Source organism: Cibotium barometz, chromosome 17, assembly GCF_041138505.1.
Source record: "Cibotium barometz isolate CiBa-2024 chromosome 17, ASM4113850v1, whole genome shotgun sequence".
In the NCBI taxonomy this organism is placed as follows: Eukaryota; Viridiplantae; Streptophyta; class Polypodiopsida; order Cyatheales; family Cibotiaceae; genus Cibotium; species Cibotium barometz.
The window spans coordinates 34,847,594-34,872,273 of NC_141062.1; the positions used below are offsets into that span (position 1 = coordinate 34,847,594).

General features: G+C 44.6%; 1 protein-coding gene across 14 annotated transcripts; it reads left to right on the plus strand.

Annotated features, from left to right (window-relative positions):
• Nucleotides 1–610: 610 nt before the first annotated feature.
• LOC147629922 (regulator of nonsense transcripts UPF3-like) lies at nt 611–21,128 on the plus strand. 14 transcript variants are annotated; one of them, XM_086811443.1, is made up of 12 exons: nt 611–1,119; nt 13,182–13,288; nt 13,378–13,482; nt 13,566–13,673; nt 13,854–13,933; nt 14,224–14,334; nt 14,492–14,645; nt 15,341–15,432; nt 15,539–16,343; nt 19,585–19,715; nt 19,891–19,941; nt 20,106–21,128. In XM_086811443.1, the coding sequence occupies exons 1-11, from the start codon at nt 737–739 to the stop codon at nt 19,927–19,929; spliced, it is 2,115 nt and encodes a 704-aa protein (XP_086667569.1). In that variant the 5' UTR covers nt 611–736; the 3' UTR covers nt 19,930–19,941; nt 20,106–21,128. The 14 variants fall into 14 exon arrangements, with proteins under 14 accessions (XP_086667569.1, XP_086667572.1, XP_086667559.1 ...); XM_086811446.1 differs by having other exon boundaries at nt 13,378–13,473; nt 13,860–13,933; XM_086811433.1 differs by having other exon boundaries at nt 612–1,119; nt 14,492–14,681.
• Nucleotides 21,129–24,680: the final 3,552 nt, after the last annotated feature.

Below are 24,680 nucleotides of genomic sequence, written 5' to 3' on the forward strand. Positions count from 1 at the left end.
GGTAGGGTTTTGTGTTGGGTCCATGGTGGCTCGGGTTCAAATCCCGCTTGAGCGCCTGTCGCGCAGGCGCTTGAGTTTACAAAAATAGCCGAGTTTACAAAAAGGCACCAGAGATTGGATGGCCCCCATTGTCCCCCGCCCGTCGGCCGGCCTTCCCGCCATTGATCCCATGCCTAAGGGGTCTTTATGACTCCATGGGAGATAGTGCTGAGGTTAGGTCACCCTTAAAGCAAATATATTATAAGCACACTCTAATTTTTGGGAACAATAGTAAGGAGTTACACCACTGACGCAATGATGGAGGCTTGCATTATGTTGTCTCTTGGGAGCAATCTAGTTTTCTGTTGGAAGAGGAGAGATGGTCTTTGTTTTGTGAACTCTTAAATAAAGTAAAGTGTGAAAATTAGAGAGCTATAGTGAGGTAATTTCTGTTGTAAATGACTTAAAAGTGTACCTGACTTTTTTAGAATATATAGCACACCCTTTTATAATATAATATATTAACAAAGCAATGAATGCAGCCAAAAGGGTGTGTGAGACACACACATGAATCCCTTGAAAACTTTCTGAGTTCTTTGACCATTATTAATAAATACCCCTTGAAAAACCCAAACCTTAGGAATTCCATGACATGCCTTTATACAGTAGAGTATGCCTTTGTGTTGCGCTTGTATAAGGAAGGAGACTGATTTCCCAGAGAAAGACATGTAACCCGAATCATGGTCGATTCAGTAACATGAACGAACGCGCCCGATCCAGCAAAAGAACGGATCATCATCACCACCACCATAGCCAGCATCACAATTATCGGCTTCCCCACAAGCAGAAGGTGCTTCTTCTCAGGCATAGCTATGGCGGAGACGGTTCAATCCAGCAACAGCTTCAGAAGGGGGATGTGGAGAAATTCCTAGCATCGCCTTCATCACCACCATCATCATCAACATCATCATCTTCGGCTGTCGCAGCAACCGCTGCCGCCATGCGGGACCCCTCTAATCGCACGAAGGTCGTTGTTCGACGCTTGCCGCCATCGCTCTCGCAGAGTGTCTTCATGGAGCACATCCAGTCTCGCTTCGCTGGCATGCTCAATTGGATTTCTTTCTACCCCGGAAAGCTGAGGTAACCCTCACATTTCGATCAGTCAGGGCTAGGGCTAGGGTTTGTTGAGTTTGACCTTGCCCAAACTGTCCAGATAGAGTTTTTTGATTTTTGTCGATTCGATAAGTTAAGAGTTTTGTGAGTGGCTCGTCAGGGCGTTGTGCGATCGATTAGTCAGTTTTTTTGCGACTGGCTCGATTCAGTGTTCACGGAGAAAATTTTTCTTCTCAGATCTTAAAACTTGCAATTTTAAAATTTTGAAGTTTTTCTTCAATATTTACAGGTTTTTTCACTAAAATATAACTAGACTGCTTAAAATTTTACCAATTTAAAAGATTTTTTAAAATTGTAAAAATAAAATTTACAAGTGAGATCATGAATTTTATAGACGAACATTGGCTCGATTTCATTAGTTATGATCTTATGGTGATCGTTAATCTAGGGTTCTTCTGTCTCAAAGGTAGGGGTCTTATTATGGGGTTCATGTGATCATTATGAAAGAGGTGGGTGGCGTTTTTTTTTGTGTGTGTGTGTGTGTGTTGGGGGGGGGGGGTGGGTTTGTGGTGGGGGATACTTGGTTCCACTCAGTTTGGTTTTATGGTAGTCGTAATGCCTAGGATCGTTTGTACTCTGTTAGGATTCATGACTGTTGTGAACACCCAGCTCAATTCGGGTTCTGTGATTTCTTTGTTCTCAGTTAGGTATTTGTGTTCGTTATTGCAGAGTTCAAATTTCTACACTTTGTGTTGTATGGCTTTTAGTCTTAGTTCATTTGTACTGCTGGAAGCAGTGGTGTCATTTAGTTGAGAAAATGGATGATTGAGTATGCCACGTGTTTCCAGTAATGGAGCGAGGTTCACTGACTCCTCTGCTAGGATGCTGGAAGCTGCTGCACAATGGAGCATTGAAGATGGGACTGCTGGGTTCGGCTGTATGTGAGGTCTGCGTTTGGGGCTACATCTATTCTCTGACATTTTAGGAAGGCTAGAGTGATTGAAAGACAGGGTGTTGCCTTTGATAATGAGGTAGGGTGTGGGGGAGGGTCTAATAAACTTGTAGAGGCTCTAGGGCATGCCCGCCCACCACCCCACTCCTTCTAACTCGGACTTTCCTTCTCAATACAACCCTTTAGCATAACCATAACCACGTCAACACAGGGGAGGGGGGAAAGAGAGACACAGAGTACTATCGAGTAAAGAGCCTAGTAGTTGAGAGGGGGAGAGAGAGGGAGGAGTTGGGACGTGGAGAGAGAGAACGGGCCTCAAGGAGGGCTGTGTGGATTTGAGAGAGAGATGGGCTTAATGGGGTCTAGAGTGACGACCTTGCTGGTCAATAAACGGATGAGTCCATGGCTCTTTTATATGGATCTGTTGGTTGATCTTGCTGATCTTCAACGGAGATTCCATTTTGATTTTTATAAGTGAATATATTGCCGGGTACTATGAGCTAAGAATTATCGAAAAGGCCTTGAGCATTCATTTTTGCTAGTCTGCTGCCGCCGCTGACCAGCGCAAGACCAGCTAAACGCCACGCCTCTTGATGACCGCGGCCGCGTTCCTGTCACGCGCATCCCGCACTTGGATGCCACGTAGACATTTCTGTACAGAAGGTGCAGGACCTGGGATGGTGAACTGGTCCCATGTGAGCCCAGTCCGGGACGAGTCAGCCAGGGATCCATCTCAGTCGTCCGAGGTCAGGTGTGCATTGTCCTGCACAGGAGTCTAAGGTCAGGTGTGCACTGTCCTGCACATGAAACACTGTGGGACAGTCCTAGGGCAAAGATAAGGCTATTTTCAGGAGCATACAGCCTTTAAATGGCTGTAGGGCATGTATGGGGCAGCCCATACAGGCTGCCCAGCTTTGGGATTGTGGGCAAGAGGTGTGCCCAGCCCTTAAGAAGCAGGCGCTTGATGTCCAGCCAGCCAGGAAGTGATGCGCAGGATTTATGGGAATTTTTCCAGCATTTTATGGGATTTTTCAGCATTAAATGCTGAATATCCAATCGTGGGACATATCTGATGCTGGCCGCCTGCCCTTATGCTGACCGACTGCCCCTGAAGGGTAGTATAAATAGAAGAGAGCCATAATCCCATCATTCATCTCAGTTTTCACCAAGTGCTCAAGCCAATCAAGGGCCAGTCAAGCCAAGGAGATTGCCAAGCAAAGGGGTGGACTTCTGAAGGTCAAGGGCAGGATTTTCCAGCCAAGAAAAGGTCAAGTTTTCTGTATATGTTTTCAGATTTACATCATTCTAATAAAGCAAATACACCATCCGTGGTGGGGGCCCTACAGAGGGTAATTGGGACCCAATACTGTGTCTTCTCCATCTCCCCCTTCTCTCTCTATTTTCTGCACATCTCCTTTCAGTTTGTGCGTTAATTCCGTCGCGAAAAGAGTGCTGATTTTTGAGTTTTGAAGTACCGATCCTTCTCCGAAGCTTCCGCATATTACAATTCCACCAGTGGAAACCCAATCGTGCCAAGTAACCTCTGCAACCTCACCCCCTCGGAAACAGTACCACAAGCAGCCCAGTACTTTGCCTCTGTCGATGACAAGGCAATAGTTGGCTGCCTTTACTGCTCCACGAAACCGCTCCTGAGCCAAGGGAAAAACTGTAGCCTGATGTCAAGGTCCTCGTGTTTGGCTCTCCTCCCCAAACTGAGTCACTCCAACTTTGGAGTCGGACTTCGTCCATCAATCCCCCTCCTGTGTAAAAGAGTCCAAGATCCTTCGCATGTTGCAGAAACCACAAGATACGCAATCCTGCCTTCCAAAGAGTCCTCTGCAAACATGAGCTCACAACAGCCTCATCAGGAAGCTCCTATCCAATCTGGTATGCATCAACCAAGACAATGAACCATTCTGCTTCCGAGTCAAGGAGGCATTATACCGCTCACAAGGATCAACAACTGTTACGGTGGGAAGCCAAGTCCTGGAAACCTGCTGAAGACCACTCAAGGCCTTCACAAACCTGAAAACCACCCTCTCTGAATCCGGAACCACAAAGCCTGGAGAATGTGCAACATCCACCTCCTCCTGCAAGTAATCAACTACCACCTGCCTGGCCTTCCAATAGGTCCCCGCGGAAAGAGCTTCCTCAACTACAAGAGTTTCTCTATCCCAAGACATCAGAGCACAGGTTACCTGTAAAGTTTCCTTTGACTGACGAACACAAGAACTACCAACATCTGTACTGGAAAGTTCCTGCCAACTGCTGCCATCATCTGGCAAGCCATCCACCATTGGGTCCGGAAAAGCCTGCACTTGCAGCGTATCCACACTTAAGTGGCCATTACGAGACTGCAACTCCACAAAACTGAGGACATGGGGGAGAGAGTGCTAAAAGTTTGTAAACTCCATTCTCCACTCCGCCTTCCCAAACTACCTAGCATGTTGCTTTGTCCCGGGAGAGCAACAAAATGCTCATCAAACTCCACCCGTATGCCAGCCTTGCAAACTTGATGCACTGACAACAGATGAAATCCAAGTGATGGAACATACAACACTTGGGAGGAATGCTTCCCCCCTCTGCCATCGAGAACTATCTCCAACCTGTCCTCACTATGAACTGGGATAGTGGATGTATCCCCAATAAGGATGTGACCAGAGTGCCTGCAAAGATCTTGTAAAGACGTGCGGGAAGGAGTCATGTGCCTGGAAGCATCACTGTCTAGAATCCACTCCCGAGTATCCATAGCGGAGAGTCCTCCAACCTCCTCCCTGCACGAAGAAGATGAAACACCGGTGTCCATAATCTCCAGGTGCACAAAAGCTGTAGTCTTCACGGTTGCTGTTGAGAATTCTGCACCCTTCTCGGTGCTCCGCTTAGGACACTTCCTCCAATAGTGGCCTTTCTCGCCACAATCATTACAGGTCCTCTCGGCCTTCAGTTTCTCTCGGTCTGAGTCGGGCTTCTTCTCAGAAGACTTCTCTGATGAAGCCTTTCCTTTGTCCTTGTTGTTATTCTGGCCTTTCGACCGTTGGCCAGTTAAGGCCTTAGAACCTCCGCCCTGTGGAGGGTTCGTGACTCGCTCTTCCTGGTCCAAGACCATGGGCACAAGCTCCTCCCATGTGATGGTGCTGAGCCTGCCACTTGTAATCAATGAAGAGTAAAAGGCTGAGTATTGAGAGAGCAAATTTGACAACAACGTTATGGCCATATCCTTTGATGATATCTCTTTCCCAGCTTGGAGAACTTCCTGCTGAAGAGCCTGCAGCTTGTTGATGTGCTCCCGCATTGTCGACGACTTTGCAGGATTCATCACCCGCATCTGAACTTCCAAGGAGATTCTCTTCATCATGGGTGACACCCTGTTGTAGAGAGAAGCCAAATGCTGCCAAATACCTCTGGCCAGCGTCATATGCTTGATATGATTGATTACCTGTGGTGTGCGATTGAGGAAGATGAAAGAACGAACTCTGGCATTGACACGATCCCATAACTGTGCCTGTGCCTCCCGTTTCTTCCGAATAGAGGGTAACTCCCCTTCCTCTAACTCCGGCTGTGGAACCCCAACAACAATGAAATCAGCAAGGTCGTAAGACTTGAAAACAGATTCCATCATTACCTTCCATATGCCGTAGTTGTTCTCGTCCAACTGACGGTCCACTGGGAATGTGGGGAGTGTCGAGATCTTCACGTGCTTCTCAAGTAAATCTGCCATTGCGGGGGTGTAACTGAAAAGGGAGGGTGGGTGGGAAAAAATGAAGAACTAAACCTGCAAGTGGCTGTCCAGCAACAAGGCCCGCCTCTCGCTTGCTTCTCCTCTTCCCGTACGGTCCAAAACAGTCCTCCAATCAGCAACACAAACAGCCCCCCTCTTGCTCACATAGCTCTCAAGATCTTCCAAGAGCCTAGAGCTCTGATACCATGTCAGAATATGCAGCGGAGATGAAGACAATATCTGAAAACACTAGAGCAAGTGCACAGCAGAAAAACACAGAAATGAAGAGAGAGAGAGAGAGAAGCGTATAACTATGCTATATACACAAGAGAAAATCTCGGATACAAGATATAAAGTGTGAGGGGGCAAGGGGCCATTTTATATGGCCCGAGATGACCAGTCGGCCTGCTGAAAACAGCCAACAGCCAATAGAAGTGCTCATGACCTGCTCTCCTCCAGTCGGCCAGCAAAAACACCTATCGGCCAGCAGTAGTCAGTCGGCCAGCTACAGGGGACAGCCTGGGGGCAGCAGAGTCTAGTCGGCCAGCATCTGGATCAGCCAACAGGCACAGGACAGCCTCCCACACCAAGGAAAAATAGGGAAAAATATGGAGAGTGGGAAAAAATGAGAAAACACCTAAATCGGGCGGGCACACCCACAACAGAGGCCCTGGTGTAAATATACAGACAAGAGACGACTGCTAACATAATAACCCCATAGGTGGTTTGTAGTGCCAAGTGGGATCACCACCTCTATCTGTGAGAAAAGGGCCAGGTTGCCAGAGCCTCAAGAAGGCTTCCCGCCACTTCCGCATGTGGCCAGAGCCACCCTGCAACTTCCCCAGGGGAAATCTGTCGCCTCGTGCTCCCTGAATGAGAACCTGATTGTGAGAGGCTGAGTAAAGTCCTGAAACACCAGGGATCCACTCCACTGCTAACCCCATCCGGTGCATCGTGCCCTCCAAAAAGCTCCAATCAACCATATCATAAGCTTTCTCAAAGTCTAGGAGTAGCACTATGAGGTCTTGCTGCCGCATTCTGGACGAAGTTGTCGCCTCCCAAAAGGTGAAGATATTGTCCAGAATGCTCCGATCTTGAACAAAACCTATTTGAGTGTCATGGATCAAGGCAAGGAGGAAAGGTTGAAGCCTCCCGCTAATGGCCTTGGCCAAGATTTTGTAGGCGGTTCCAAGAAGGGTGATGGGTCTCCACTGTCGGATCTCCAACTTGTCACCACCCTCCTTAGGATTCAAGTGTATCAAACCCTCTGAAAGCCTTTGGCATGGCACTTGTGGTCATAATCTCATTAAAGGCTGCTCGAAGGCTGCCTTCCATGAGATCCCGGTGGGCGAACAAAGAAAGAAACAGGAAGCCCGTCCACCCCTGGGCATTTGTCCCTAGGGAGAGCCGTCAATGCCTCTGCCAGCTCCTCTGCAGTGAAGGGAGTCAATAAGGACTGTAGAGCAGGGGGAGCCACCTCTCTCTTGTGCCACCAGACCCTCTCGCATATGGGAATAATGAGGCACCCGTGAGGAGAGATCGTGAAAAATCAGTGGCGATGGCTCACATGGCGGGGGGGGGGGTGTTGTGTTAGAAACAATAGCTCCATCCTGGCCATGCAACCTGCGAATACCATCTCTCCGCCTGTGGGGACTTGCCATCTCAAAGAAATCCCTTGTGACTCTATCGCCGGCTTGGGTCCAAAAGGAAGCTCTGGCATGGTATGTTTACTCCACCCTCCTCTTCTTGATGGATTTGATCTCCGTATGGGTGGCAGCAAGTTGACTCTCAATCCACGGGCTATCAGGGGCTCCCTTGAAGCTGCTGGAGAGAAGCAAGACCCCTCCTCAAGCTCCTCTCTTGCTCACAAAATCCCTCCAATTTGCTCTATGTTGCCTCCTACAAAAATCTATTGATCTCACCAAGGCCCACATCCAAGGTGCACACGGTAGAGCCTGAAATAAAATCCAGTCCCGCTCATATCTGCTCTATCCTGTTGGTAGATCTGAGGGTCCCGTATGAGGCTGTCCGGAATCCTAGTGCTCGCGTGCCTATCTTGTGTCCAGGGGTCCTCTAAGGATAGAATACCCGGAGTGTGACGCCAGAAAACGTGGTGCCCGCCAAGATGCCGATCATGCCCCTACGGCCGCAAGCCCACTCATCCACATGAAACCTGTCAAGTCGAGAGAGGTTGGGGCCGGTGCTCCTCCTATTAGCAGACCGCGAGAAGCATAGGCTCCCGGGGCTGCACCCAAACTCTGGGAGATGCCAAGGGTCCTGTCCCCTGAGTGCCAGGATCAACTCCTCCCATGCAGAGTACTCCGTGCCTGAGACTGTAGCCGTGCCTCTTCTAAGTATGTCCTCTGCTGCCTCAATCATGTTAAAATCTCCACCCATGCACCAAAAATCCAGCCTAGGGATGGGCCTGACGGACTGTGCTCCAAAAGATGGCTCTACTTGCTGTGGCGTTCGGGGCATAAACATTGAGGAAGCCCACGTAGTCCTCTCCAATCATGATGGTAATCCACTGTGCTTGCCCAGAAACTATAACACCCGAGCCTGTCACTGCTGACAGTACAAACTCCTCCCTGCATCCCTGAGGGGCCAAAAGAGGGAGACCAAAAAGTGTGGCTCCTGAAATGTGCTTTGCAGCTTTTTTTGCAACTTGTGATTGGGTGTGCTTGGTTGCTGTCCGTGTGAGGGCAAAAGGACGAAGGGACCAGATGTACGAGAGGTCAAAGCAAAAAAACACAGCATGAAATATGTGAGCGAGTCTATATATAATGGTGAGTGAACATATGTACAAAAGTCCTCTGATGTGAGGACTCTGAGTAGAAAGACCAATGCAGAAGCAAAGATGATGTCGGAGCTGAAGCACGGTCGATGACGAGGGCTCGTGTTGATGTGAGACAAAGCTCTTTGAGAGGTGGTCGGTGTCGAAGTCTCGCGTCGGTGGATGCAGAGGCACGCTGAGGTGGTAGTGGCAACGGAAGATGAGGTGATGCAGGCTCTGGTGACAAGGGTGCTGCTGTACCTGAGGTGGTAGATGAAGAGCAGAGAGGGTTGCTGTCCCGAGTGGTAGTGGTGGTGGTGGTGCAAGCTCTAATGACAAGGGTGCTGCGTACCTGAAGGGTGCAAGCTCCGGTGACAAGGGTGCTGCGTACCTGAGGGGTGGTGAGGAGCAGAGAGGGTTGCCGTCCCGAGTGGTGCAAGCTCTGGTGACACGGGTGTTGTCACCAGCCAGGGCATTTCCCAGTATGAAATGGTTTTGGTGGACTCCAGGGTGTCTAAATATTTGGAAAGTACAAGCTTTGGGAATGGGGGATTATCCTAGAATACAAAGCTATTTTTGGCCCGACTCCGATGGAATTCTGTTCGTGTCATTACGTGTGGAATTGAGCAAATACCAAGAGTTGCCAAAGTACCTATGACAAATGGGCTACCAGTTGGGATATTTTTAGAGATAAAGTTTATGGAAGGACCCATCTCTTAGATTGGGACATGTGGCAAGAAAGTGGACCAAAGTGAGACAAGTGGCCTCGCACTTGTCACTTCAGCGTTTGTGTGGCTCTCCACTTGTCATTATGAGCGTTGGTGTAAACACTGATATACAGGATGTAGCAGAGAGGGCTGCTGTCCCACGGTGTGACTTGTAGCAGAGGGTGGGCTGCTGTCCCAATGTGTGGCCAGATATAAAACGCTGATGTGGTGACCTGAAGAGCCGATGAAGATGAGGCAGATGATGTGCAGTTCCTGGCAGCAGCAACAGCAACAGCAGCAAAAGTGGTACCGGATATGACAATGAAGTGGTACGCCATGGTGAATAATGAGGCAAGGCTATATATACAGTGAGGGACTGCTGGTCGGTCTAAAGGCTGTCGGCCAGCAGCAAAGACATAAAATCCCTAAATAAAACCAAAAATCCCAGAAAAAATCCCCTTTTAAGGGCTGGGTAATATGCTGTTTTCACGTACCTCCTCTCAGGCCAAAAAGTGGACCATGAGAGAAGATGATGGATGCCAGCGTCCCACATTGACACACTGGTAGAAGGAATGTATCCTCCTCTTGAAACAAAATCTGATAAAGTCAGAGAGGGCGATCGTGATGGCAAAGGTGGTGAAGATGAGTGGATGTACATGGGTTGATCGTCACCTAGAGTAAGATCTTGAACGGGGCCCTCCATCGAGTAAAAAGTCCCATTCCCTATGTGGTCCAAATCAGAGTTTGGAGAAACAACTTTGGGTGAGAAGAATTGGTTCTTCGGGAGTGCGGGTAGACGATCCATGCTGTGTGCTCTCGAGGTCTTCAATCCCTTTGCTCATGATAGCTCTGATACCATGTGAGGGGAAAAGGACGAAAGGACCAAATGTATGAGAGATCAGAGCAAAACAACACAGCATGAAATATGTGAGTGAGTCTATATATAATGGCGAGTGAACATATGTACAAGAGCCCTCTGATGTGAGGTGACTCTGAGTAGAAAGACCAGTGCAGAAGCAGAGATGATGTTGGAGCTGAAGCACAGTCGATGACGAAGGCTCGCATCGATGTGAGACAAAGCACTCCGAGAGGTGGTCAATGTCGAAGGCTCGCGTCGGTGGATGCAGAGGCACTTCGAGGTGGTGGTGGCAGTGGAAGATGAGGTGATGCAAGCTCTGGTGACAAGGCTGTTGTACCTGAGGTGGTAGATGAAGAGCAGAGAGGGTTGCCGATCCGAGTGGTAGTGGTGGTGGTGCAAGCTCTGATGACAAGGGTGCTGCAAGACCTGAAGGTTGCAGGCTTTGATGACAAGGGTGTTGGCAGTTGCGTACTTGAAGGGTGCAAGCTTTGGTGACAAGGGTCTTGCGTACCTGAGGGGGGGTGAGGAGCAAGGGGCTGCCGTCCCGAGTGGTGCAAGCTCTGGTGACATGGATGCTGCGTACCTGAAGTGGTAAGGAGCAGAGAGGGCTGCCGTCTCCCGAGTGGTGCAAGCTCTAGTGACATGGGTGCTGCTTACCTGAAGTGGTGTCCATGGTGAAGATAAGCAGAGAGTGGGCTGCTGTCCCGATGGTGCGAGCTGAGGAAAAATGCTGAAGTGCTCTATGTATAGGAGAGAGGGCTGCTGTCCCATGAGCTGTGGAGAAAACGCTGATATGCTGATTTAAGCGCTGATGTAAATGCTGATGTAAGCCCTGAGGTAAGTGCTGATGATAGGCTGATGTAAGCCCTGATGTAAGCGCTGAACGTAGCAGATGTAACAGCTGATGTAAAACGCTGATGATAGGCTGATGATGTGCCGATATAAGCGCTGATGTAAACGCTGATATACAGGATGTAGCAGAGGGCTGCTGTCCCACGGTGTAACCTGTAGCAGAGGGTGGGCTGCTGTCCCGATGTGTGGCCAGATATAAAACACTGATGTGCTGACCTGATGAGCCGATGAAGATGAGGCAGATGATGTGCAGTCCCCAGCAGCAGCAACAGCAGAAAAAGTGGTACCGGATATGACAATGAAGTGGTACGCCATGGTGAATAATGAGGCAAGGCTATATATACAGTGGGGGACTGCTGGTCAGTCAGCCTAAAGGCTGTCGGCCAGCAGCAAAGACATAAAATCCCTAAATAAAACCAAAAATCCCAGAAAAAATCTCCTTTTTAGGGCTGGGTAAAATGCTGTTTTCACACAGTCCGTTCTCCTTGCTCCACACTCTTATCGAACAGTGCTTCCTATCTACGCTAGTGTCTGATTGGGTTGGTTTCTCTACTAAACCCTAACCCTAGGTCTGCCCTTTTGCATCAGTGTGGGGGCCGATATATCAAACAACTCCAGTGTTGTTCTCCCAACTTTACCTGCTTTGGCAAGACCTCAAAACATAGTTGTCAAAACTTGGCATTGGCAAGGTCCCAACCCTGTTCTCACGTTTTTGTCTAGGAGAAGCCATTGCCAACCTTGTCAAGATTATTGCATCCCAACATGCCAACCAACCTTGTCCAATGCGTTGAGAACAACATTTAAAGCGTTGGTTGGCAAGTTTGGAAAGGTTATAGTACCGAGCTTGCACTTGTGAAAATAATGTCCTATCTAGTTGCCAATGCAAAGATCGTGGGTGCCGTCCCAAGTGTAGTTGTCATTACCATTGTGGTGCACCTTCAAATAACTTTTTCTCGTGTTGTAATCTTGCACAAAATCCTACTTGTGTATGAAAGACTGTCTATGGAATATAACTAGGGCATTGGGATCTGTTTCCGTTTTCATTTTTTGTTGTTTTCAAAATGCTTTTGGGGTTTCCACTTCCATTCTGTTGAAACGTTTTGACATCTATGCCTCAAGATGTACTTGTTAAAACCTTGTTCTCGTCACAGAATTGAGGTTGATCAAACTGAAGCTAGGCAACCAATGGGCCTCCTTGGCATCTTCCGTCATTTATGGGTCTGCAATTTTGGTTATCCTGTGCCTTCTTCATCCCAAGCTTGCCATAGGTCTTTGGCTTCAATGGGTTCTCTTTGTCCTGAAGGAACTGCTTGGCAACTAGATGGTTGTATGTGAGATTCATTTGTGGAATCTGGGTTGCTGGAGGTGGTGTAGCTGTGGAGAGAGCTTCACTCTCCCCTCTGCCTCAAAGGATCACAATCTGTTCCACCTTAGTGAGAGGAGTTTGTTGTTGTGTGTCCTTGGTCTCTTTGTCTGGACTCTGTTGTGAGACGTAAGTGCAGGATAAAAATTTTACCCTGAAAAATTGCTTTGTAAGTCTTCAGCCTTGCTCTGATACCAGTGTTGCATAATTAATGAGATTCATTCATGTACAGATCACCAGCACTGTAAGGCTTGTTTTGATAAAGTGCAGGTGAAGAAGATAACAGTGGAAGACACACAGGATGCACATACCAATACCTAATCTACTATTGTGATGCACTAATTCTGTGAGCAGTAGCTCTATTTACAAGACCAGCAATAGCAGCCAAAGGCTGAAAACTGAGTAGAAACCTTAACAAACTTATTTATCCTACAACTCAAGTCCTCTGAGAACCTGTATCCGCTGTGGACAGGACTCAATTGCTACTGCTGTAGGTTGCTCGCCAGCAGAAGTGCTGAAGTTTCTGATGAGAAAAGGAGAGAAGTGGTATCCCTCTCATGGACTTGTCGAGAGGCTCTTTGCAAAGTCCAAGCAGTCCTCTTGATGACATAATCATAAAAATAGATCATGCTCCTCAGAACCTTTAAAATGAACATGCATCTATGTGTATTGTGTTGGTGGTGATGATTTGCCATACCAACATTGTCCCCAGGGACTTAGTTCTCCAATTACATGCTTGCTTTGAGACGACTGTGTGCAAACTTTAAACCTCACAGTCATTTTTGCTAATCAAATGTTAACAGTTATCAGAACCTTTTCTTTCAAACAAGCACTCTAAACTGTGAGGTGCCACGTATCTTATCAGCATGAAGGGCGGCAGCTACTCTCGTGCTTACATTGACTTCAAGCACCCTGAAGACGTTTTTGACTTCCATGATGGGTTCGACGGGCATGTTTTTGTGAATGAAAAAGGTTATCTGCTGGCCATGTCTTCTCAAGTATCATTTCTGTTGTTTAGTTGTACTACAGGAGTTGGAGTCATGTTGGAGCTGATTTTCCAGGTACACAGTATAAAGCCATGATCGAATATGCGCCGCACCAAGGGACTCCAAAGCTCTGGTCGAAGGAGGACATGCGAGAAGGGTCAATCTTGAAAGGCAAGTCTGGTAGGGGTGGTTGATTTTCACCTTGTGGGCTTTCCTCTTGGGTGAGAATTTTTTTGTAAATGCTGGCCTTTTTTACCCTGCAGATCGTGAGTACCTTGATTTTCTTGAGGTGCTAGCTAAACCCATTGATTTTCTACCGAGTGCCGAGGTGCAGCTTGAAAGGAAGGAAGCTGAGAGAAGCTCTAGCCTAGGTTCTGCCTCTAAAAGCTTGATTGTTATTTTAAAATAGTGTTTTAGCCAAGGTCATGATGAAGTAAAAGCAACTACCATGGTCATGATGAAGTTTTAGCCATGGTCATGATGAAGTAAAAGCAACTACAGATATCTGTAAGGATGGGATGTTTTTAATGGCTTCATTGCTGTCATCGCAGCAACAGCTGGGGCAAAGGAGGCCATCGTAGTTACACCACTCATGGAATATGTGCGTAAAAAGAGGGCCTCAAAGTCTCAGGTTCTTTACTCTTAAAAGAACCACTTTCTTGAAACTTCTGCTTGTTAGAGTTTTTTTGTGAAGTTGATGTCATGACCTGTTGCATCATACCATATATCTCCCCCATGTGTCCACATGTCTTGGTTCCATCCTGACTCCTAATGCATGTCCTACATGCTACATCAAGCCATTTCATCACTTGATATGTCCCATGCTGAGGTCACATCCAACCGAGCTCCTGAAGTTGATGAATTTTTACTCACACTTTCTACACAGTTTACCTATTCGGGCTAATCTTCTTGTATGTGCAGAGAGCATTTGTTGCAACTGGAAAGCTTAGTGCTCGTCGAGGGAGTTTGTCTCCGTCAACCTCAAGCATGTCATCAAAACGAGGGGCAGATAGATTGAGGGTAAACACAATGGTAATGCCTACTTGTGGGAGGCTGTTATATCTCAAATGTTGCACATGGCACCCTTAGTCTGCGCTGCGTTGTGAAGCTAACAAAGAAAACACAATTCCTCATCTCTTCAAGGGCCTTCACAGTTTTTGCACTAAAACATTTTTTCCTTGATAACCAGTATGCTCCCGTTTCAACAGCAGCAAAACCAAATAAGAAGTTGGCTTATGTTGCTCGACGTGAAGAGAACCCGCGCAAGGAATCCTCCCTGGATACAAGAAGAAGGGGATCACTGGAACCAAGAGATGACAAGCTCACAAAGGAGCCAGGTTTTGGTAAAGTTGGCCTGGACAACCAAAATGTAGGAACAAGTGAGCAATCTAGTGCAAAAGATGCTTTGGAGAATGATCTAAGTAAAGCTTTCATGTATGCGATGCACATCTGGACCAACAATGATACTGACAATGATTGGAAGGTGTTTTGTGTGTCTTAGCAGCCTTCTCAAGTATCACCTTACATTGGGTCTTTTCCTTTTTCATGCACTTGCTGCCCAAATCCGACATAGTTGCTAAGAACATTATACATGCCTTGATGGCACCAACCACATATGCCCTTTTGAAGGGCGGTACACACAGAATGTTTTGTACAGCATTGTACGCCGTTAATTGCACGGATCAAGGGTTAAGTAATTGATCCAAAGAGCCTTACAGCCTACCCAAGAGGCTTCAATGGGTCTTGTTGAATCTCACGTATGCTTTTGTGAAGGCTCTTGTGCAGAAAGGCACACCCTTGCAGAAGATATGACCATCTTCTTTGACCTTTAGGTAGAATAGTGCTGACCCACGATCATGCCATTCAGCTGCTAAATATGAACCTGAAACTTGGTCATGTGCTCATTCATGATCTTTGTTTGGCAATTAAGTCTTTAGGCTATATTCACAACTTGCTGATATCTCTCTAGAAAGTGTGGCTTTAATTGATTTTTGCATGTACGTTTGATAAGCTCACTTTAATTGAAATTGCATTGCAGGGACAGATATGGCTGTTGAGCAACCTAGTTCTCATGGGCATCCCACCTTAAAGAAAGGGGTTCTAGGGAAGGAGAAAGAGGAGCCTTTCAATGTAGGCCATGATGAAGCCTTCGTGCAAGAATACTTGATTTCCTTAAGAATTGTTATTCTAGCTCACAAACGGTCTCACCAAGTCATCTGCTTTCCTTGGGTTGCAGGGGGCTGTTCCTGGAAGCTCAGCACTGATAGGTGATAGTTTAGGTGGGTTTCACTCTCCAAAGAACCGCGTAATGACATCAAGAAGCTCTACAGGATCTGGGTCTAGTCTGCAAGATCTCATGTCTCCTGTTGGAGGACGAAGTGGCAGGGTGGCACCCTTCCCTGGAAGAGGATCCCTATTACTTCAGAAGCAACAATCTGTTCAAGACAAGCGTTCTTTAAGGTCCTACAATTGGAAATTTAGTGCTAAAGACCCAAATAATGCCGAGGGATCCCAAGATGGGAGGCGTTTAAGGAACAAGGATAGGCCTGACCGTCCAGTCTGGACAGGGCGTCGGCATGCTGGTGGTTTAATGTGTTCGGAGTCTACTGTATCATTTGCTACTGGGTCATCCTCATCACCACCACATGAGATAGCTGTAGTTGAAGGCTTTGATGAGACCGATTCAAAGATGAAAAGCAGTGCTCAGCAGATGAATGGAGTAAAAGTAGGACTGGATGCTGGAGGGCATGCTCTTGGGGACTCAGGTCAACTTGTCAATTACAATCTCATTGTGGACACTGAATCAGGCTCTAATGTGAATCCATCAGTTCTGCGGGTATTGCAAGGCAATTCTTCTCAACATCCAACATTTTGTCAAATGGATGGTAGAAATGAAGTGGTGTTGTTAAGCAGGCCAGCTAAAGCACAGGGGACAAGCAAGAGCATGAACTTGGGGAATGAGAATGGAGATGCTATTCTTGCAATGCTGGACAAAGAATGGCATAAACAGGAAGCTTTGACTTGTCGGAATGAGTTAGGAGGTACAAAATCTTGATGTGTTTTCAGACATGATTTCCTGTATGCATATGTGCATGGTTAGTTAGTACGAAAGGTACGGTACGGTACGGTACGATAAAATACGGTACTAATTGGTACCTTAAAATTTTTTGAGGTACGGTACGATATTAGTACGTTTTTTTTTTAATACTTCCTAAACTTAAAAATTGTAGACAAGAAGTTACAAAATAGTAGAACCATGAACATAATGTCATCATGCCATTAGAGTACAAAATTGCTACAAAAGGATAGGCCAAAAACTCATGGCATGGGCGACCGCCAAGTTCCAACATGCGTACATACATGATACTACATACTACAATACATCATCGATGGGCTAGAAGGAGATAGATGCCCAATGCCTAGAGAGCTATAACATATCAAAAGTCTACATCATCACCAACATCTGCATGATCATCAACATGATCACTACTAGAGTGTCCATCAAGAGAGTTCTCTGAAGAGGACTCTTCGAAGGTGGACGAGACACTCTGAGGATCATTCTCGCTAAGTAGGTTGCCATCATCATCAAACAAGGGCTCTCTAGGCAGTGGGGTATCATCATGAGGGGGCAATGGAATATCATCATGAAGGCGGGGATTGGAGCTCGAGGATCCCCGCCTCACATACGTGCGAAGGCCACCCTTTGCCGATGCCGAAGGCGGAGGCCTATGAACTCCAACTGCTCGGGCCCCCGTCCATGCTGACTCCTGGTGCTGCGAGTATCTGCTGCCACAAGCTCACTATAGAGCTCCATGAAGATTGCCTCGTCCTCCTCATCAGGCAATATGATCGCTTGCCTAATATGGCAATGGCAAGTGCACACGTTGACAAACAGCTCCCTATAGGCTGCAAATGGCGATGAATGGCTCTCTAGAAGACTGAAATTGCTCCACGCAACAGCAGCAACAACAACAACAACAACAACAACGACCAAAAAAAATAAAAAATAAAAAATAAAAAAAATCGTACGGTATCGTACGAATCCGTACGGTACCGTACCGTACAGCAAGTACGTACGATTTCAGTCGTACGACGTACGGAACTAAGCCTGCATATGTGCATGCACAGGTGTAAGCATAGATGCCCATCACACGCCACCGCCCACGACCAACGCACACACCCACGTGCATGCAGTTCACAGTCACTTAAAATATACATTTGTCTGCCAGCATCTTGCATTTACAATTATATACATGCATGTGTGCATATACTTGTATGTGCACACTTACCAACTGTGTGTTTTCAAAACTGTGTGTGTGTGTGGTTCAAAAGCAGAGATGAATGTATACAAGAGGTATGAGACCAAAAGGATAGCAAACACCTCTATCTGGCATGCTGGGCTTCTCCTTGTCTTTTTTTCCTATTGTTTTGTTTTCACAATGTTCACAACATTACTATGTGGATGTAACTGTGGAAACATCCTGCTGCTATCCGTCTTTTCCTTTTCAGGCCACTGCTAGAGCTGTGTGTGGAATCGACCTTTTGTTGCACACCTCCTTTGTGTTTGGAAAAGAATTTGCTCAATGCTCCACCCTCGTGTTACTGTTGCCAGTGATTGACGGATGTGCTCTATTTTGTAGGGCCCCAATGCTTAGTACTGTGAAGATCCTGCTTCTGCCATTGTGTTTTCCCACTCTGCCCATGTTTGCTTTCATTTTTACCTCTTCATAAAAGATGGAAGCCCAAAGTGATAGTGAGATTCATGGATGTTTATGGTGGTTTCCAAGTACCCAACACATTGGCGTATGAAAATGACAGGTTTGATAATGTATGTAAACTAAAGCTTGGGTTATTTGGTTGAGTGTGTGAACGTACCCTAGAGGTGCAAGATATTGTGGAAAGATAAGAATGCCACAAATGATAGTTGCCACATGGCATGATGATGGGTAAAGGAGTGGGTCAATGAACGTAGAGAAAGGGGATCTATGGCATGGACATGCACAAGAAATAGGAGCAAATGGGAGAGTTTTGGGGTAGTTAGTCCTTGGAAAGGCCAGGCAGATTATGAAAGGCCCCAAAAGGGTCCCATTTTATGGATCTCTCTCTCTCCCTCTCTCAGAGTTATTTCTTCTTGTCACATGAGTATGCAGCGGAAAGACTGAAAACATATGATTAATGCTAAGACATGAGAGATTTAACGCTAATCAAAACTTAGCAAGACAATTGAGGAGATATAGACCTAATTTACTGATATTGCAAAACATGATGTGTTTACAATGACGAACTTGGATCTTAACTTAGATCCTCATTATGCATCATAGTAACAAGAAACGGCCGTTTCCTAACCAAAATTTGCGGCAATTCCGCTTCTTGAGAGGAGCCGTTTACGCTCTCATTTCCCCGTTTCCTAATCTCACTTGAGAATTTTTCCACAATTTTCCATGTGTAAGTTTTGATTTTTTTTTTGTTATGTCTATGAAATTATGACCTATCCCAAGTTTCTCATCTATTTGTCTCAACTTTTTTTATCATTTCTAATTACATCTACTATATAATGATAAAGACACTGCCGATACATCAGCCGTTTTCATTACATGCAACTACGTTATGCATACTTATCTACGTTATGCATACTTATCTACTGATGCATAGTTGACTTGCTGATTCATAGCTTTGTGGTGATCTCTAGATGATTGCATTTGGGAGTTAAGGAATGCCTTCTAGTCAAGTGGTGTCAACACTTGTGTGTGTGCATGAATAACATATGTGAGGAGATGCCTAAAATGCACTCTGAACTGCCATTATATAGGGTTTCATGAGGCTGGTTGGTTTTAGGTTGGCCAGCCCTTTTTTGACCCCAAAAAGTCATCCAAAAGGTCATTTATTGTGTCATATTGTGCCCAACTCCCCAACTATTGATCCATGTACTGGGCACCACCGGGCAGCAGGCCATATTTTGCCTAGAAGGCGGTTGCAAGTAGGAAGCATGTCTCACATGGGTGATGCATGTGGTGACCTTCTTCTTTCTTGGTCTAAACTCCTCTACTACTAAATGGTAACATAACTCCCTTCTCTCTTTCTAAGTCATCTCTTCTTTTTTCTTGTTCTCTAACCCCTCTACCGTCCATCCATATCATGGATTAATGAGCATACCAGGAAATGCTGTTGATGGATCTCCTCATTGTGGTGTTTCCACATGTTGATGTAAGGATGCTCTTCTATTTTAATATGACCTTCCAAGTTTGCATTGAGTTTGATTTTTTGGATATGATCTTGCAACAGGGAGTCACAGACAGATGAGGCGTGATTGTACTTTGCAACATGTTTCAAAAGAGTTCGATGACAGCATAGCAGTGGATGCCGGTAGGACTTCCAAGCGAGGTGGTGGCTTGTCAATGTACGGGGGCCATGAGGTGAGCTTCACACACTCCATGTGCCACTGAAGAATCTAACCCTCCACTGAGAGCAGAACATTTACTGCTGGGATAAGGTTTTTTAAAAAAATAAAAAAAGTATTCTTTAATTCTGTGAGTTTTTAAAATCTTGCCGTTCCTCTGTGATTGTCTTGACATTTTCTCTGCTCTGTAGAAGCAAGTCTGGGTTGCCAAGTCAGGATCTGGATCTTAGACTTTCTTTCAAGTTAGTATGAGCTCTGTGCTTGATACGAGGGAATCCTTCATACTCTCTATCATGATAAGTCATGTGTTTGTTGTCATAAAGCACATTATTTTGGCATGGTATTTTAGAAAGGAGGCATGGTATTTTCCTGCAGCAAGCTGAAGCTATGTGGTTTGAGTTCACAGCAAACATGGTACAAAAGGTTATTGAGCAGGCAACAACCAGTTTGAAGGTTCTATCTTTGCCTATTTTGATCCAGTCGAAGTCTAGCTGCCAAGCTTAATTCCAGGAAGCTTTTTGGATGGCTGCAACAGTTGGGTCCGAAGTTTGTAGGCAGTTCAGGCATCCCCTCTGCTTGCTGGTTGACTGCAGTAAGGTACACTATCAGAGGCTGCAGGCCTTATGATGCTTGATGACCATATGTGTCAAATCCATACGTGTCAAATTGGAGATGCAGTTTCTTTGAGCAAGGAGTCTATGTATCTGGGTTTTGGTGAGTTGATGGGTCAAATGATAGTGTAAGCTTTGAAGGCCCTTAGTGATTTAACCTTCAATTCTTTACCCAAGAAAGATGCGTGTAGGCGAATGTATACCCTTCTTCCTAGTGGCAGTTTTTGATAGTAGGCCAAATGTGAGAAGAACAAGGTCTCCATCAATGGGTCAACTGATAATTTAAGCTTTGAAGACCCTTAAGCTTAATGCTTTACCTTGTAGGGGAATGTCTATCCTCTTACCTCTTCCACGTGAAATGTGAGAAGCAGGGTTGGTTTATACTATTAGTGGCTAGTAATTGCCTCTTTTTTTGGCTGCTTAAATCATCCGTGCTACAACTTGATAAGTTGAAGAACCCAAGACACTTGGGAATGTGGGGATGTAAATGTGAGGAACTGGATGTACAAGGGCGACATCCCTGCAATTGTCAGGAGTCTTTTTTGCTCTGGAAACTGGAGATACAAGGGTGACGTCCCTGCAATCGTCAGGAGTCTTTCTTTTCTTTGCTGCAGGCTGCCAGTACCAGTAAAGTCTTTGTAATTAGAGCAATGAGATGAGGTGGAAGTGCAGTTTGTGCTGTCCATGTTTAGTAGAAGGATAGTGCTGCACAAGTTGTCTTGGAGATGTGCTTTGCAACTATCAACTGCCATTGTTTAGTTTGATATACAAATGTTTGTAAATGTGAAGTGGATACAAAATATTTACCTTTACCTGAAGTTATTCTCATATGATAATTTTTGCACTCTATAATCACCCTCTCTCTCAGTTTTTCTCTTTGTAGAAACAAGTGCCACTTTAATTCACATGGATTAGATAAACGTAGTTTTTCTTAATTTAATTATCTGACATAATGTTAGTGTATTTCTCTCTCTAACATGGTCGTTTAACTATTCTCTCTCTAGAATTAGTCTCTCTACTAAAAAATTTACTAACAATTCTGCGTATTACAATCACTTTGTAAAGTCTATCTACCATTTACGCCAAAAACAGGTCATTTAAACATCACAGTGACTTTTCATTAAGATTCTATCAAATCATATTCTCCCATATGGAGCCCTTATACTTGAGCCTTTCTGGCTTCCCAGGTTTGATTGAGCCTTTTTATTAAGGTAGGGTTTGATCTACCAAGGATCGAGTCTAGCCTGGTATTAACAAATGGTATTTTCCACTGCATCTCTTCACATAGAATGTGTAACTTTGCGGAAGAAAATTGTCATGGCATCTAGATGCATGCTAATTTTATGGTTTGTGGAGTTTGGTGGAGGAGTTCTTGATTTTGAAGATGAGATTTAGTTTGTTGGTGATTTTAGCCCTACTATTGGTGGGAGAGTAAGAAATCATATGTGCACAATGAAAGATATTTAGCTTCTCTAGATCCAGTGTTTTGGTACTAGAGGGACAAGGCCCCTTTCTATCTATTAAGATTGTTACAAATACATCAATACTATTGCCCCTTTCTTTTTGTCATCCTCTTGATAGAGAAGAGCCATTGTGCTCCACTTGGTCATCCTCTTTCCAATTGCTTTGACGAGTTTTTATCTTCTATTTATTTGGTCATCCTCTTTCAAATTATTTAGTCATCCTCTTTCTCTTTTGGTATGATGTCTTTTCTTCGCACTAGAGTGTAAAGTGGAGCATGTATTCCATTGTTTCTTCTAGTTTCCACTTCTTGTATGTTTCATATGGCTTTTTAGGTTGATCTTCATCTTCAGGTTTAGCTAGAGTATCTCCTTTAGACCTCGTATATGCTTCTTTAAACCTCCTGATGAGTTGGAAGTAACTTGATAGAGCTTGGTCCATTCTTTAAACCTCATTGGGCATACTAGGCTCTTGAATGTTCATTGGAGGATCCAACAGGGAGGTTGAATTCTACCTCCTCGTTGTTGCTAGGGTAGTCATTGTCCTTACCTGATCTTTTAGGATACTTGCCACCGCTTTCTTGAAGCTCTTTGGGTGGATGTATACACAATGATGCAGTTGCTCTCTTCATCTTTCTTTTTTTTTTTGAATTTATTATCCTGACTCTTGATGCTCCAACCTCTGTTTCTCTCTTCTCATGTCTATAGAATTTTGTGGAGGGAAAATAAGCATAGATGATCTAGGTCAGATCTTGAAACATACACATAGTGATTGGTAGTAAATCTTGAGTTCTCTCATCACGCATGATGATTTCTTTACTCTTGCAATGACAAGTGTAAAACGAGGTTATGCTCTTCAAATAGTTGATAGGTTGATGATTCACATGCGTTAATGTTATATATTTTTTAAAGTGTTAGTGTTGGTATACAAATGAGAGAGAATTTCGTATTTAAACAATATTAATGTAGAGTATGCATAGGTACTAATTATAAGTTTGTGTTTTCCTCAAGTCTCTAAGTTGGGATTTTTGACACTTGGGAACTATTAATATTCTAACATATGTTTTTATCTAAGCTAAAAGTCATTTATTATGGTCATGTTAAGTCTGTACTTGATAAGGATATTCATATGTAGTAACTCATGAAGTTTTTAAATTGTTACTAGCTATCGTTTATGGTCTCTCCCTCTTGCCTGACAAAGGTTTTTAAAAATGTAGCTAGTGTCAACCACATAGACTTTTCTCTTACACATAAGTGTAAGAGAAAAGGGTTGACAAGGGTTTTTGAAAATGTAGTTAGAGCCAACCGTATAGACTTTTCTTTTACACATGCTTCTCCCCAATCTATCTATTTTCTTTGCCAGATTTTTGGTCTCTAACAAAAGCTAGTAGAGAGTGATTTATTATTCTCGAGGAGTTATCTAGGGGTTCTCCCTCTTGCTTGGCAAATGTAAGGTCAATGCTAAAGAATTCCCCTTCTAGGTCTCATGTTTCATATTGAAAGTTTCCCTCTTGCTTGGCAAGAGTATTATAGTCAGGTTTATATGTTTTTTGATGTCTCTTAAGTCATACCTAAAATAACACCTTACCTCTACTAAGAAATATCGTTTCTCATTGTGATGGAAGTATCAAAGATATTGGCATCTCCAATGTACCTATGTTTGAGGATAGATATGTTAATCTTTTGACTAAAAATTATTTTTAAAGTGTGTGATTACAATCTAATTCTCTTCACATTGGTCTCCTTGCTAGTTTGATAAGCTTTGTTAACAGGATCTTGGTGCAAGGAGAATCTTTCACTACTCACTTATCTTTCAAACTAGAATTGAATGGCCATGTGAAAATAAATCAACCATGGTAAAAGCATATGAAAGCATGAAGAAAATAACATGAGACAAAACATCGACAAAGCATTGCTCATCACCCATTACTCAACAATCCCAACCATGTTATATATGTTATGGAAATATATTTTAAATTATTATTCAGATTTATTTTTATGGTGAACACTATGTGCATATAATACATGTGATTGTTTTTATAAGCAGATCATTGTGACAAGGCTAGCGTGGGTGCTTGAGGACTCTCCTCCAATTTTTGTGTAATGGCCATGCCTATTTTGGCATTGCAGGTGGCCATCAACTATTTAGACTATTTACTTGGACAACCTTTCATTTGATTTATTTGGAATCTCTTAGTATGGTCAATTTATTTGATTCATTGTAATACCTCAGTCTAGTAAATATGAGGTCAATAATTGAATGCATGCATGATGCATGCAACTTTCCTATTCTTAAGGGAAAGGGAATGGCTTTTCTATTTTTATGGGAAAAGGAATGGTTAAAGCCCAAAGTGGAGTGTACATCCATGGCTCATGCAAGCTATTCTTGAATATATAAAACTACACTTGTTTGAGGAGGAGAGAGCCATCAAAAAAGTGGGGGAGATTTAACCTATTGTGGTGTGGCTACGTTCCATGCTTAGTCCATGTGTTTAATCTTTTACTCTCTATTTATTGTTGATGACAGCTACACAGTATTTGATACTATGTTTATTGCTTAGTCCATGTGTTTAATCATGCAAAGAAAGAGAGTGATGGTGATGTGGTCATTAGCTTATAAGAGGTTGTCACCATCTTTATAGCCCTCCTTACAATAGTGGTACTAGAACCAGGCCTACGAAAATCTTCTTGGAGTATAGAAACCTACAACAAACGTCGGAAAGCATGCAACCTTCAACAGCTATTGCACATCGGGAAGCATGCTAACCGATTACGAAAGCAAACGCTCCATACGACAAGCTAGTCCCCAAGGCTCAAGGCCCAATCATCACTGAATTAAGGAATTACAAAAGAGAAGGTAAGCATAAGCCCACTCTCTTCTTGTTATGAGAATTACTCTCTTGAGTATTG

Excerpts from the sequence above, each read along its gene's own strand:
- LOC147629922 (XM_086811432.1), top strand. The coding sequence starts at position 737 with ATGAACGAACGCGCCCGATCCAGCAAAAGAACGGATCATCATCACCAC. Across the intron at positions 1,120-13,181 it reads TTCTACCCCGGAAAGCTGAG|CATGAAGGGCGGCAGCTACT; the intron begins GTAACCCTCACA and ends GTATCTTATCAG. Across the intron at positions 13,674-13,853 it reads TGAGAGAAGCTCTAGCCTAG|CAACAGCTGGGGCAAAGGAG; the intron begins GTTCTGCCTCTA and ends CTGTCATCGCAG.